This window comes from Oryx dammah, unplaced genomic scaffold, assembly GCF_014754425.2.
Source record: "Oryx dammah isolate SB20612 unplaced genomic scaffold, SCBI_Odam_1.1 HiC_scaffold_27, whole genome shotgun sequence".
Taxonomy (NCBI): Eukaryota; Metazoa; Chordata; class Mammalia; order Artiodactyla; family Bovidae; genus Oryx; species Oryx dammah.
The window spans coordinates 2,206,809-2,221,280 of record NW_024070211.1 but is presented as its reverse complement, the minus strand read 5'-3'; the positions used below and the strand labels follow the sequence as shown (position 1 = coordinate 2,221,280).

Genomic DNA, 14,472 nt, shown 5'->3' with positions numbered 1-14,472 from the left:
CTGCCTTTCTGGACCTCAGTTTCCTCACCTGTGCAATAGGCACCCCCACCCAACACCCCCTCACAGTTCTCTACAAGTAAGTCCTTGTGGCGGGGGGGGGTGTGGTGTCGGGACAGGGAGGGGAGGGGACGCCTGGGGCGCCAGGCACTCACTCTGGCCGTACTGGCCGTACTGGTAGCCAGCCACGGGGTCCACGCTGTAGCCGGTGGCGCTGTAGGTGGGCGGGCAGTATGACTGCGAGGTGGGCAGGCTGTCTCCCGGCTTGATGGAGTCCGCCCGCTGGCTGCAGCTGGCCGTGATGGAGGTGGCGGAGTCCAGGCCACCGTGCAGCGGCGAGATGGAGAAGTCGGCCTGGGGCTGTGGTGGCACCGCGCTGGGGTTGCTCAGGATGCTCATCACCTGTGAGGAGAGAGCGGCAGGGCAGGGCAGGCAGGGCAGGCGTGCAGGGCCCCTGGGGGACCCCACAGAGGCAATCAGGGCGCAGGGGCGATGCCGGGCTGGCCTTGGACAGACCTTCGCTGGAGTGTCTCCCTTGAGGGCCCTGCAGCCTTGCGATCCATTTACCTGGCTTACTTGCCTTTGTGGGGAAGATGGTTAGGGGTTTGTCTGGTTAAATGTCGGCCCCGGGAGCGTTCCTGCACTGAGAGCTTTGAGGGCAGGGCAGGCGCAGTTTCCCTCTCTGTTCCCGGGGCCTGAGGGGCACCTTGTGCGTGTCTGCTGAATGCATGAATACACATGTGCATCAGTGAGTGAATGGGCCAGCTAACTGTGTCTCTTCCATCAGACAGGGAGCTCCCCCAGGAACTAATCTCCCCATCAGACTGGGATGCCCCCATCTTCCGACACAGCAGTTAAAGAAAGACTCTGGACCTGTCCGGCGTCACCCCCAGTCCTGTGCTACGCCTACTACACTCTCGACTTTGAACTTCTGCCCCTACACGGCCAGTGCTTCCAAGTGCTTTCACAGATGTCTGTGACCATCACCCCCTTCTCCGCTCGGCACGATTTGGCAGGCAGGAAGTCACTATGGGTGACGGCAAGCCCAGTTCACGTGGTGAGGCTCGTCTCTAGAAACTCAGCTGAAAGAACTTGGTGTTGGTTCATTGGTGTGCTCACTTATTCATTCAACAAACACACACGGATGATGACTACGGCTCCAAGCCTCAGGCCAGGCCCCGGGACTTCAGAAGAAGAGCCCTGGTTCCTGACCTTGGCCCAGGGAGAGGGTCTGGGTCTGGGGCGGGTGGCAAGTAGTGGCAGACCACCAGGATCTGGAGTGATGAGGGGCATGACAGAGGGGGCTGTGGGTGCCAGCAGGAGGGCACTCGGGCATCCTGGGGGTCCAGCTCTTGGAGAGAGGGGAGGGGAGGGGAGGGGCCAGGGGTGACCTGGCCAATCCAGAGGATGGGGAGGGGAGGGAGGAGCAGTCCTTGCGGACCTGACCTGCTGGGGACCCTGGTGACCTCCTGGTGACGCCATCCTTCATGGGAGGGAGACCCGAGGCCCTGGCGAGGCCCGCCTTGCCGACAGCCTGCTCTGCACGGAGCTGAAGGGCCACACTGCCACCCATGCTGGGCACGCGGTGTGCTCTCTGATGAGCCCACCCGCCCCCTGGGGAGAAAACGGACTCTGCACTTTTGGAGCGATGAAGTTTAGCCCGACTGGACGCCTTGTGAAAACTTTCACCTTCTCGGGTCTGACTCATCCCTGCTCCAGGCAGGAGGCACCGATGTGGAATCCTCAGGCCAGGGTCAGATGCTGAGCTCCTCCACATGCTAACCCTTAACCGCTACGACCACCTCTATGCTCAGAGCGGGGCCGGCAGGCCGGGACGGGCTCTGCACGCGGGACGTGCTCAGGCATCAGCGGCCTCAGGTCCTCTGATCCTCCTTCTCTTTCCCTCCTCTTAGCAACGGACTCAGTGTGACTGCCAGTGCAAAGCCCTCCAGAGACGTGTGGGGCGGAGTCATGACGCCCATTTCTCAGATGAAGAAACCGAGGCCCACCCAGAGCTGCGTCTTCACGAGATCTCACAGCGGGTGTGCCAGGGCCTGACCCCTCTAGCCTGATGATGTCAAGTCTGACTCTCAAGGACGGGTTTCAGACACGTGACCATGATAGGGGTTCTCACTCCAGGTGGGGGTTCCCTGGGGGTGTGGGGTGGGATCCCAGGCCCGCGGGGGGCCTGGCTCCTCAAGAATACTGCAAGCACAGCCTCCCCTGACTTCCCGCAATGCGCCCAGCATGCGCCTCTCAGCCTTTCTCTCAACCCCTCTGTCCTTTCTTTCCTCACCCCACCCCCAGAGCTGAAGTCAAGGGCACCAGGTCTGCTGGGGCTGGACTTGGTCTCCACCACAGCTGGTGAGCTTTGGGTGGGACTTTGCAGGGTGTCAGCCCAGTGGGATGGCAAAAACACAGGTGGAGCTGGGTTTGTTCTTTCTGACTGTTGCGGCGGGGTCCTGGGCCTGAGGAAGCTGCTGGGTGTGTGTGTTTGGTGGGTCTGCGGGGGCGGGCGGCACTCAGGAGTCTAACACTGCCCTAGGGTTAGGAGACCCGATTCTCTTCTAGGTTGCCTGTCAGTTTCCCGGTCTAGATCTCGCTTCCATCCGAATTAAGAAAATCACCCTCCCTCCCATTGTCTACCCCATATAAACACTAACACTGCTCCTCCTTCAAGAAGCCCTGGCCTCAAGAACAAACTTAGGGACTCAGGGAAAACACACAGGTCCCATTTCCCTTTCTTTGAAAGGATTGTTGTTTGAAAGGGTGAGAATCCTCTCAAGAGGGTTTGTCAGTTCTGATGAGCCTTTGGTATAATCCTTCTCTTTACATATCACCAAGATGCCAGGCCCAGCAAGGGTGGGACGGAGGAGACAAGTAGGGAGGTATTTGGGGAGAGAGGAAAGATGCTTGGGAGGACAGGCTGGAAGGTGTGCATAGAGCCATACTCATCCTGCAAGGCAATAGCCGCCCAATAAATCTGACTACGTTGCTCAAGAATTATCGGTGGCTCTTTGGAACCTCCCAGATGAACAGGGCAAAGCTTCGTGTGACTGGACCTCCACTTGCCTGTCCCAAATCCTCCCCCTCCTTCCTACCTTGCACTTTATGTCCCAGCTGTCCCAAACCACATAGTGTTTCCTAAAGACATCCTTCCTTCATTCATTCACTTACTCATTCATAAGACACTTCATAGAGCGTTACTATATGCCAGGCTAGAGACAGGGCTCAGCTATGAGCTCTCTGAGGGCAGAATGGAATTGTGTTTCATCCATCACTGCAGCCCCGGTGGCTACACTGTACCTCCTACAAACTATAAGCTCAGACAATCCTGTCAAATACATGCCTGTTCACTTAACAAATATTTATTGAGCACCTAATATGTGCCAGACACTGCAGCAGGCATTGAAATACAGTAATGAAGAGTAACAGCTCCATGACCTCCAGGAGCTGCCAGCCAGTCAAGTGCAGGAAGATGAAAACAAACCATATAATTCCCAATACTGATAAGTGCTGTGGAAGAAAGACAAAACATGTGGAGTAGTCGGGGAAGACCTCACTAGCAAGACCAGAGAGAATCGGCCAGGGGAAGACAGAACAGAGAGTTGTCCAGGCAGAAGAGGCAGCAAGTGCAAAGGCTGGAACACGCCCAGCGGGTCTGAGACACAGCAAGGAGGTCGATGCTAGCCTTCCTGGAATGCTCTGTGAGAAGGGGTTCATGTGGAGCCCAGTGGCTTGGGGGTCTTGGACCCTGGGCCGTTAACAGACAGCTCAGAATCCGCTCAGGCCCAGGGAGCTTTCCCTGCACTGGGATTTTTCAGTGGGATTTGCCCTGCAACGTCAAATCAGGTCCACATCTGGGCTGGGTGTGAATGGGGAGTGTGCAGCATCTGCTCGCTCTCTTCCAGGGTGCCCGGAAGTCTGGGGATCAGAGGGCTTCGCCTACGTCCGGCCTCCTGTCTCAAGGCATGAGCACTTCCAAGCTGATGGGGTCAGACCCCTCTAAAGAGAGGTGGAGCATGGAATGACTTTTCCGGCAAATGAGCTGTTTTACCCCCATTCTGCAGATGAGGAAATCAAGGCACAGGGACGTGAAAAGGAGTGCCTGAGATTGCACCGCCAGGAAGTGGCAGAGCTGGGACTTGAACCCGTGTCTCCCCACCCCTCGCTATGATCCCTCCCCACAGCAAGCTGAGCCAGACAGCGTGGGGAGAGAGGCCCGTGGCAGCCCCGCAGGGCAGAGCTCCACAGACCTACACGGTCCTCGCCAGCCTCGGGCGGGCTCACAGACCCCCACAGGTCCCCCTTCGCCCAGGGAAGCAGGAAGCGTTGGCCCACAGTTAGGGGCCCAGCCAGAGGCCTGGGGCCTGCAAACTTTTGAACTTGAGGAAGTCCTGATCTGATGCGGTAATCATTTCCCTCAAGAATGCTATGGCCTCTCCCCCAGTGGGTTTTACTTTTTTCCCAGTGACCTTGCTTTCACTAATGTATTACTTCTTGGTACCTTACCGTTACTAACTCAAAATCAATACCGACCTCCACATCTGTAAGGTTTTATCTGAAGGCCGATCTCTGGGCTGTCCATCAGGCTGAGTGACAGCCGTCCCTTCCTCCCCACCCCCCACCCCCTGCCCCCTTGGTCTCCCTCTCCTCTAAATCAGTCCCAGCCTCCACCGGACTAAATCAATGAGGGTCCGGCCTCACCTCCCCGCGCCCCCACCTTCCGCCCGCTGGGGAGAGGCTTGTAGGTTTTGGGGGGTGGGGGCCACGGGGACCCAGCAGCAGCCCCCCTCCACCTCCTTTGCTCACCGCCCCCCACCCCCGGGGACCTGCCGGCACTCCCCTACTTTAAAAGAAGGGGATGGGAAAATGTAATTAATTCCCTCCGTTCCTGAGCTGGCCCCGAGGGCCTGGGACCGGGGAGGCTGAGCTGTGAGATCTGCACCCTCTGTGATAACCGAACGTGGCTTTGGGAGTGAGACGCAATTAGAAGGGCGATCACCATCGTGGGCCCTCCATGGCCCGGCTCGGGGTGGGCGAGTGGGGGCTGTGGCGGGATGCAGGCGGGCAGGGAGGGGCAGGGGCCAAGACACGTGTGGGCAGGACGGCAGGCCTCAAGGTGAGACTGGGGCTGGAAGAACGCCAAGGACCAGCAACCAGGCAGCAGGTCAAGAGCCCCACCTCCTCCACGCCAGGGGACCCGGAGGCCCGAGGCCCCGGCCGACAACAGTTTCACCGAGGACACTTGGCCGATCAGGGCTCTGAGGGGTCTCCTTGCAGCACTGGGAGGCCAGGGTGTCCGCATGAGCATCCACACTCTGCCGCTGACTAGTTCTGACACTGCGCAATTTCTGTAACCTTCCGTGCCGCAGTTTTCTCATCTGTATAATGGAGTGATAATAACTGTTGCTACCTACAGGGTTACTGGAAGGATTAAATGAGTAAACTCACATAGGATGCTTCAGCCAGTGCCTGGCATGTTACTGATTCTTGGTGAATGCAAGCTCGCCCCCACCTCTCCCTCTCCCCGCAACTTCCAACTGGATTACGTGTGCCATGGCTTGAGAAAGGGCAGATCCAGGAACTCCTCGCTGTCAGGGACCCTGTCTTTTGCCTCTCTTCTGCCCCATGGCGCATGGCAGCCAGCGGGTGCTGTCTGAATGAAACGTCACTCTGCTTGCACTCTGGAAAGGAGCAAGATGGGCTTTTTTTGCCCAGGGAAAGGCCACACCCGCTCTGGGGGATGGTCTGGGTGGGGCAGGGCAGTTCATGGCCTGCCTTGGTCCCCAAGGGTCCTTGAACCTGCTCACTTGTAGAGAGTGATGGCGAATCTCGAAGTCCCAGTAGAGAACTAGCAAGGGCCAGAACTCACGTACCTGCACAACACACACACCGTTCACAGGGACACACACCTGAATCCCAGAAGCTGAGGCAGCTCAAAATGCCTCTTCTCCAGATTGCCAAGAAGCCTTTCCTCAAAAGCCCAATAAACCAGCTTGATGAACCTCACGTATGCCCTTCCGCCTTTCTTAGACTCATCAGTGCACTCGCACACAACACGCGTGCGTGTAGATGCACCCAAACACACACAGCAAAGCTGGGAGGCACCCTGGAGACGGACCTCAGCTTCAGAGGTGGGGAAACTGAGGCTCCAACAGGCTTGGCGGCTTGCACTCAGGCAGTGTCGCAGCCAACGAGCGGCAGGGTAGCCGGTCCCAGGACCCACGACAGTCACTCCTTCTGGCCCCAAACGACCAGCTGTCTTGGCACACTGAACACTTTTGTCTCCAAGTCTCAGAAGCGACTAGACCTCTGCCTGGCCCACCCTCTTACTAACTCATCCCTCTGACTTCCACAGGAGCTGGGAGGGGCGTGTTTGCAGGGCAGCCTCTTCCTCTGGTTGAAGAGAGAAGGTGAGGGCTCAGCCTGCCGGGGACGCAATGCAGTTTCTGTCTGCGTGACATGAAGGCTGTCTCTTGGGGCCCAAAACTGCCCCAGCCTGGGGCCGAGGTGGGGAAGCCCGGCTCATGGCCTGCCCTGGTCCCGCAGGGCCCCGAGTCCGTCCCCGCGTCCCGCTAGACCCCACAGGGGCAGGCTGAAGGCCGGGCAGCAGGCACAGGGTGGCCCCACGAGGGTTTGTCTGCTGAGATAGCTGCTTCTCCGCCTTGGCCGCCCAGTGCAAACTCCTGCAGAGTCTTCTAGAACACTGATGCCAGCACCCTGTCCCTTAGAGCTGGGGTCCCCAACCTCTTTGGGACCAGGGACCAGTCCCATGGAAGGAATTTTCCCGCAGACCAGGAAGGGGGTGGTTTCAGGATGACTCAAGCGCATTTGCATTTATTGTGCACTTCATTTCTAAACCAGTGCCCCCACCGATCTGACGGCAGGCGCCAGTCCGCAGCCCAGAGACTGGGGACCCCTGGCTCAGAGACGCTGAATAGTTGACCCGCGGGTCTGGGAATCGAGATTTTTAAAAGCCAGGTGATTCTAAAGCTGCCAAGTTTGAGAATCACCACTCTCAGATCATCACTATTATTGCTACACACGCAACATGACTACACATCCACACTCACATGGGTGAAATCATGGGCTCACACACAGAACACACACAGACACTCACACTGAGACAGGCACAGCATTACACAGACGGACCAACACGGACACACGGAGGACACACGTGAGCAACGGCCTGCCCCCACGCCATCCTCTCTCCCATGGGTGAAACCATGGGCTCACACACAGAACACACACAGACACTCACACTGAGACAGGCACAGCATTACACAGACAGACCAACAAGGACACACGGAGAACACTCGTGAGCAACGGCCTGCCCCCAAGCCATCCACACGCTGCACGGATGCGCATGGCTAACAGGCCTGAACACATTCGTGCACACTGCAGGCTCTCAACTCCGTGACCGCCAGCTCACTAAGGCCAGCTTCCGTGCCCACATTCACGCCTGCCCACCCCCGCCAGCTCACTAAGGCCAGCTTCCGTGCCTACACTCACCCCTGCCCACCCCTGCCAGCTCACTAAGGCCAGCTTCCGTGCCCACATTCACCCCCACCACCCCCATGGACGTGCAGACACACATCACAGATGCGCCCCACCCGTCCAGCCGCCCGTCCCCAGATCCATGCTGGGATTAGTGCAAGCGAGAAATCACCCACCCGGGCTGCCGCCCCCCGCCGCTCCCCCCTCTCCGGCGCTCAGTTCTCGCTAAGAGGATCGGGGCCCTCCCCACTCCCGCCCCCTGTGGACAGCGGTAATGGGCTTCGGGTGCTGACTTTGAGCTTCCAAACAAGATTTCCTGCAGGTCTCCCTGTCCCCGCCCGTCTTTCGTTTCCTTCCATTTCTGCTTCATGGCCCTAGCCCGCCACCCCCTCCACCAGACACAACTCACACAGCAGTCCCCCCACCCCTACTCAGGAGAGCTGGTACCCGGGCAAGCGCCCCTCCCCTGCCCCTGACTCCGGTGCCCCTCTCACATGTCCCCACCCAGCCCTCCAGTGAGGCCATTCTCTTGCACAAGCATAGAACGCTAGGTTCCCAAAGCCATCTCCCTGTAAGCCTCAGAACTATTCTATGAAACTATTAACCCCATTTCTCAGGTGAGGAAACTGAGGCTCAGGAGGATCTCAACCAGAATAACCTAGGGGATGAGTGGCAGCACTGGGGCAAGAACACTTGACCGCTGACTTCTAGTCCGGTCCTCTGGCCCCACGCGGGCTGTGGTTGTCATTTACCATAGATGGTTCTGGGGCATTCTTAACTCTGTGTTCATGTGTGTGGGTTACACGGGCCCACATGGGGATACCGCATGTTTGAGGGCAGTGTGGGAATGCACATATGCACGTTCACATGAAGGGCTGTGTGTACGTATATCTGAATTTTGCACGTGTGTGAGTCCGTGGGCACACGTGTGTGGGCATTCTGTGTGCATGTGTGTTGTGCATGCACTATTCTATGAAACTACGTGACAGTACGTGCACGTATGAGTTCTGTGTGTGAGCTCTTGTGAGTATCGTGTGAGAGGACTTGTGTGCACGTGAGTGAGCACCATGAGTGAGGCTCACATGTGAGTGCTGCTGTGGATACTGCCCACGTGTCTGCGCACGTGTCCAGCCTGCCCCCCAGGTGGCCTCTCTGAGGGTGCCCCCCGGGGTCTGGAGGCCTCAGAGGCTCCCAGCGCACTCTGGAGAACATCGGGCCATGGACTGCCACCTCCGGCCCCGCCCCCAGAGCCCACTGGCTTCTCTCTCCACTCCATGGGGTAGCTCAACGTAAGCGAAAGTCGCTCAGTCCTGTCCGACCCTTTGCGACCCCATGGACTGTCCATGGGATTCTCTAGGCAAAAATACTGGAGTGGGTCGTCTAGTCTTTCTCCAGGGGATCTTCCCGACCCAGGGATAGAACTGAGGTGTCCCGCATTGCGGGTGGATTCTTTACCAACTGAGCTACCAGGGAAGCCCAGGTCAACACAGGGCACCCGAAAAGACTTCAGGAGTCAGGCTCTGTTTGGTTGGAGAGGAAAGCAGGGAGGGTAATTTCTGCAGAGCGAGGACTCAGCCAAGACCTCCTGTAACAGCCTCCTGGTGTGTGGAGGGGGACACGCGGACAGGGGAAGCCAAAAAAGGGCCTGAGAGAGGACTTTCAGCCCGACTGGGGTCCCCCTTTCTGCCCTGGCCGCAGAGCGACCTTGACCCTGGGTCTGACCAAGAGCTACTAGAGGCACAATGAGTGTCCTCTTCCCACTGCCCATCGCACAGCGGGTGTCCACCCGGTGCCTATGCGTGTCTGTGAGTCCGTGGGCATTCTGTGTGTGAGTGCCGCTATGTGCACACGTGTACACGTGAGAGTGCGTGCGCGGGTGTGAGTTCTGTGCGTGTGCTTGTGAGCTCGTGTGAGTGCCATGTGAGAGGCCTATGTGTGCGGATGTGTGTGAGCATGAATTCACACCTGTGAGTGTGTGAGTGATTTTCTGTTTATCCCCAGCACAAGGCCTGGTATAGACTGGCTGGATGAAACGAAAGGGAAGGTCCCTCCCCCCGCCTCAGCTCTGTGGGTGTCAGAGCCCCCTCTTCACCTCAGGGGTCCTGAAGGCTTAGCTAAAAGCTGTCTAGAAAATGGGGGTGCACACAGAAATGGGGGTACATATAGAAAATGAGGGCACACATATAAAATGGGTGGGGTGCACAGAATGCCTTCCAAGAAGCTAAGGTGCTCTCTCTCACACACTTTTCCAATGTTTGGTCAATAAGATGTCAAACCGTATCTCTGGAAACATCTAGAAATACCGGGGGGGGCGAGGGCCGGCTTGAGCTTACCCTCCCTCGGTGGACCCCGGGTTGGCCCCACCCTGAAGGCGCTCGGTGCCAGGATGGGTGTGCGGCCCCGTGCTCCGGGACCCGGGACCCGGCGGGTGCTGGAGCCGAGCGGGTGCGGAGGGTTCAGACACTTCAGTCTCCGATGGTGCGATAATGGGGGGCCGGGATTAGCGCAAGTCCGCTCGGAGCCGCGGCAGGGTTGGAGAAGGAAGGGGCCGATCGCCGGGAAAGATATGACTATTTAAAGATAATGATTGCATAAATTTAATTAGCACACTCTCACGCGGCAAATGGCCGTTTTGTAATTAATGTATCTGGCCTTACCAAGCATGAAAGATGCCGTCCCCACCCCCTCCCCTCCCCTGCTCGCGGCCCTAATGAGAGACAGAGAGCAAGTGACAGAAGCAGTTTGTCAGCGGCTCCAGGTGTCGGGGGCCTAATTGGCTGAGCTGGGGGGGGCGGGGGCAGCCGGGAGGCCGAGGGGGAGGGGGAGGGGCCTCGCTGACTGGCTGGGCGGGCTGGGAGAGGAGGTGGGGGACAGGGTGGCCTGGGCTCCGGGCGCCCCGGCGGGGCGGGGGAGCTCCCTCTCAGTAATTACCCGAGACTGGACGCAGATTGGCCATGGCAGGGAATGAGTGGTGGCAGGGAGGCCTCGTTAGAACCTGGGCAGACAAGCTGGCACGTATCACAATGCGTTAGGGACTCACTGCCCCGATGGCTCAGGCCCTGCTGGCCCTCTGGGAGGAGCAACGCCCCGAACGTGGAAAGAGGTAATGAAAAGAGGAGCAAACCTCAATTTTCTCTTCTATATAAAGCAGCCCCTCCTGATCCAGAGGCTCGCAAGGAAACCCGAGCCAACCCTTCCATCCGTAAGCACCTACTATGTGCTGAGCACCTACTACGGGTGTGGGCGGCACTGCCATTCACTCCTTAGCACAGCCGTCGAATGATGTGACTTCAGTCTTGGAAGAACTGGATCGCATTTCACCACCCACAGCACCGTGCTGTGCCTATCGTGGCAGCCCGGATGCTGGTTGCGTGTGAAGCATTTGTTGAGGCCTTCTGAGAAGCAAAAGAAAGGGCCAGCCTCAAATCGTCTTGTTGTTGAGTTGCTAAGTCAATTCGACTCTTTGCGACCCGGTGGACTGTAGCCTGCCAGGCTCCTCTGTCCATGGGGTTTCCCAGGCAAAAATATCGGAGTGGGTTGCCATTTCCTCCTCCAGTGGGTCTTCTGGACCCAGGGACCGGAGCTGTGTCTCTCGCGTTAGCAAGGAGATTCTTTAGCACTGAGCCACCAGGGACACCTGATCAAATCATTAAGTTCAATGAAATATGGGTATTGGCTCTTCCATGTTACAGATCAGGAAACTGAGTCTCGAGGAAACTAAAAAACTCGCCCAAGTCTGTACAATTGGGAAGTGGTGGGCTGGGATTTGAACTGAGAAAGTGTAACTCCAAAGTCGATTCTCTTTCTAGCATTTTCCTCCTTCAGGGCCAACTCAGTACCTCGCCCCGCCCCAACCCCATGGTACCATTCTTTGCAGGCTGCCTAAGACGCTTGCGTGGTCCCACGGGAAGCCTCTTTGTTAGAGGGGTACAGCAGTCAATTGCAGCAATGTCCCCCAAAGTTAGAGCTGCCTGGTTTTCTTGTCGGGGGAGCAGCTGATGGGGTCGAGAGGGTGTCAGTGGTCCTGACTGACCCTTGGTGGCTGTGTGCACCCACCTCTCTGACAACGACCGTCCACCTGCTTCACCAGCTGCCCTCTGCCAGCCTCCGCCACCAGCCCCTGCCAGGTTTTCTTGGAGGAGGGCAGGGCAGAGAGGCCTTGAGTGAGCCTCGTCTGGGTGGAGCAGGGCCCAGCCAGCCCTCTTCCGGACCAAATTCAATTTCGAAGCTTAATGACTTTGCAGAGGAGCCGGGTGAGCTCACGGACGCCACTCCTTGCCGGCTGGGTGGTTCCCAGCCGGGCCACCGAGTGCGCAGTGGCCCGAGCGGGGAGAGCCCTGGGCTCTGTCGAAGAGTGGCAGGGGCACTGAGCGAGTGAAAAATGTCAGAGCAAATTGCTCTTGACAGCGTTAATATCTGCACCTCATAGCAATAATTACATGTAAATAAATAGCAAAATCACACTCAGCTGGAGGCAGCTTGGGGAGGACGGGCACTGCAAAGGACCAGCTGGGGACTCTGGTCGCTCTGCTCCATCCTTTCTTCCCTTCTGAGAAGAGTCTCTGCTCCCCTCCCCCCTCCAACCAGACTGCACCGCAGCGGAGAGCAGAGACCGCAAGATCCCAAAACGGAAGGGAAAAGCAAACGTTTGAGTTCCCCCGCGTTCTCCTCCACCTAGGGGGACAGCTGGGCCAAGCGTCCTCCCAGCCTCTTTCTCTCCTCTCCCTCTAAACATACATTCCATCTCCTGGTCTCTCTAGAGAGACGCCACTGAAATCCACATCTCTGCCCCAACCTCTCTCCTGGGCACCGCCTGCCTCCCCCCGGGCAGTCCACACGTCCACTCGGACCCAAGTCCTCTTCCTGCACGCCCCACACCTGCTAGGATCCCATCAGCCATCTCTGCCTCTCTCCCAGCCTCGACATCCACTCTGTTGCGTGGCATCACGTACCATGCCAAGTCACAGGATGACGTGGCACAACCTCCTGGAGCATCAACTTGCCCTGGTGCTAATTAATTTTATTATGATGGCCAACAAATATGGCTCCACAGTGGCAAAGCAGGCAGAATGAACATGCGTTTTAAAGGTAATCCATGAGCAGTCTGTGACATGTTGCACACGACTCCCAGGGCCCTCTCGGGGGACACATTTTGGACTCTGGAGTGAGCCTCCAGAAGCCCAGCATGCGCCCAGAGTTGCCTCTTGTTGCCGTGTGTGGGGACTTCTGGGGGCCTTCTTGGGGGGCACATTTTGGACTCTGGAGTGAGCCTCCAAAAGCCCAGCGTGCGCCCAGAGTTGCCTCTTGTTGCCGTGTGTGGGGACCTCTGGGGGCCTTCTCGGGGGACACATTTTGGACTCTGGAGTGAGCCTCCAAAAGCCCAGCGTGCGCCCAGAGTTGCCTCTTGTCGCCATGTGTGGGGACCTCTGGGTTTGGTCTGGTCTGTCGTCTGTAAAAGCAAGGACTATGTCTCATCTACGTCTAGATTCACAACACTTAGCAAAAGCCCTTTAGAGGCGTTTGAGGGAAGACAGAAAAGAAACAAAAAGAAAGTAACAGGCTCGGAGGAAAGCAGGGAGGGAAGAGAAAGGCATCGGAAGGTGGGAGATGGCGAGGAAGCTGCTGTCCAGGGAGGTGACAGTCCCCAGACGGGCCTGGGTTACAGGTAGTGGAATGGAACTCGGGGGTCCACCCTCTCCTTCCCAGAGGACCCAAAGGCTGCTTCTGCAGGGGGACCCAATCTCCCTCCCACTTCCTGCTCGTGCCGTAGCGAGTTCCCACGAGTCAGCGCTCCCCTGCCCTGGGAGAAGGAGCTCAGAGGGCCAGCCTGCCAGCTACTCCTCCGCCCTGCCTGCCTCGCTGCACAGGGCAGGGACGCAAGCTCCATTCTTCGAGAAACAAATATCTTCTCCGGAGCAGCCCCCGCATCCCGCACCATCTTGTTTAGCTCACTGACTAATCCACTTATCGAGGATAAAGCGCCTGTGAATCCCCATTTGATAAAGGCAGCCACAAAATTAGCAGAAACGTGCCCACGGCTCCGATGTACCAAACAAACAGGAGGCTGGGGATGGCCATGGAGAGATGTTGTCTCTTTGCCGGCCCCAGGCTGGGAGAGATGCAGGATGAGATAGGAGCTTTTCGGCTGGCACTCAGGGCTGGGAAGGCGATGCCCTGGGTTGTTTGAGAAGGGGGTAGGGGAAGTAATCAGAATGGAATGCCCACCCCATCCTCTAAGGCATGCACCCCAATGCAGCGGGTTTCCCAGCTCCCAACACAATCCAACTCCACGACTCTGTACTGACTGCACTTCTGGAGGGAACCATCCCAGCTAATGCAGCTTCAGCCATGCCAAGCAACATTCTAAGCTTTTCCTGTGCCAACCTATCTATTGCTCACAACACCCCTGCAAATCAGGCACTGCTGTCACCCACATTTTATAGGTGAGTAAACTGAGGCCCAGAGATGTCAAGTCACTTGCCCAAGATCACACAGGTGTAACCTCTGCTCCCACCTGGAGCGTTATCATCTAAAGCACTCCCATTCAACCACGACCAATCGGAGCTCCACCTGCGTCTCCAAGAACGGTCCCCGACTCTGACAGCAGTCCCGAAACCACCTGGCGGTGTCCCCAGCTAGCCGCAGTCCCCTCCTCGGCCCCTCGCATAAGAGCCTTCAAGTGACTGGAGGCCGTATGCCCCCACGTGGTTCAACGACTGTGAAGTTACCTCCTGGGGCAACTGCCAGAGCCAGACTTGTTCTTCTGCACCCAGGCTCACCTTCAGTGCCTCTGTCATTGGGGCTGTAGGGACCTCCCCGCAGGCCCTCAGAGGTCTCTGTGCTTTGCCCCAAGGGGCTCTGGGCACTTTGCTGACATGACCTCCTAACCGTGGTTGCAGGGTTAAGGATATCACAGAGACAGGAGAACAGGAGCTTGGATGAAAAGTCGGCTCATCTGAATTTAAGTGGCTCCTC

General features: G+C 57.7%; 1 protein-coding gene across 1 annotated transcript in view; it reads right to left on the bottom strand.

The window, feature by feature from the left end:
* The window catches only part of PAX7 (paired box 7), a 127,846-nt gene that overhangs the window by 10,543 nt on the left and 102,831 nt on the right, over nt 1-14,472 (bottom strand). The window contains exon 6 of the mRNA XM_040228496.1: nt 153-399. Within this exon, the coding sequence (XP_040084430.1) occupies nt 153-399 (247 nt within the window). The remainder of the gene's footprint in view (nt 1-152; nt 400-14,472) is intronic.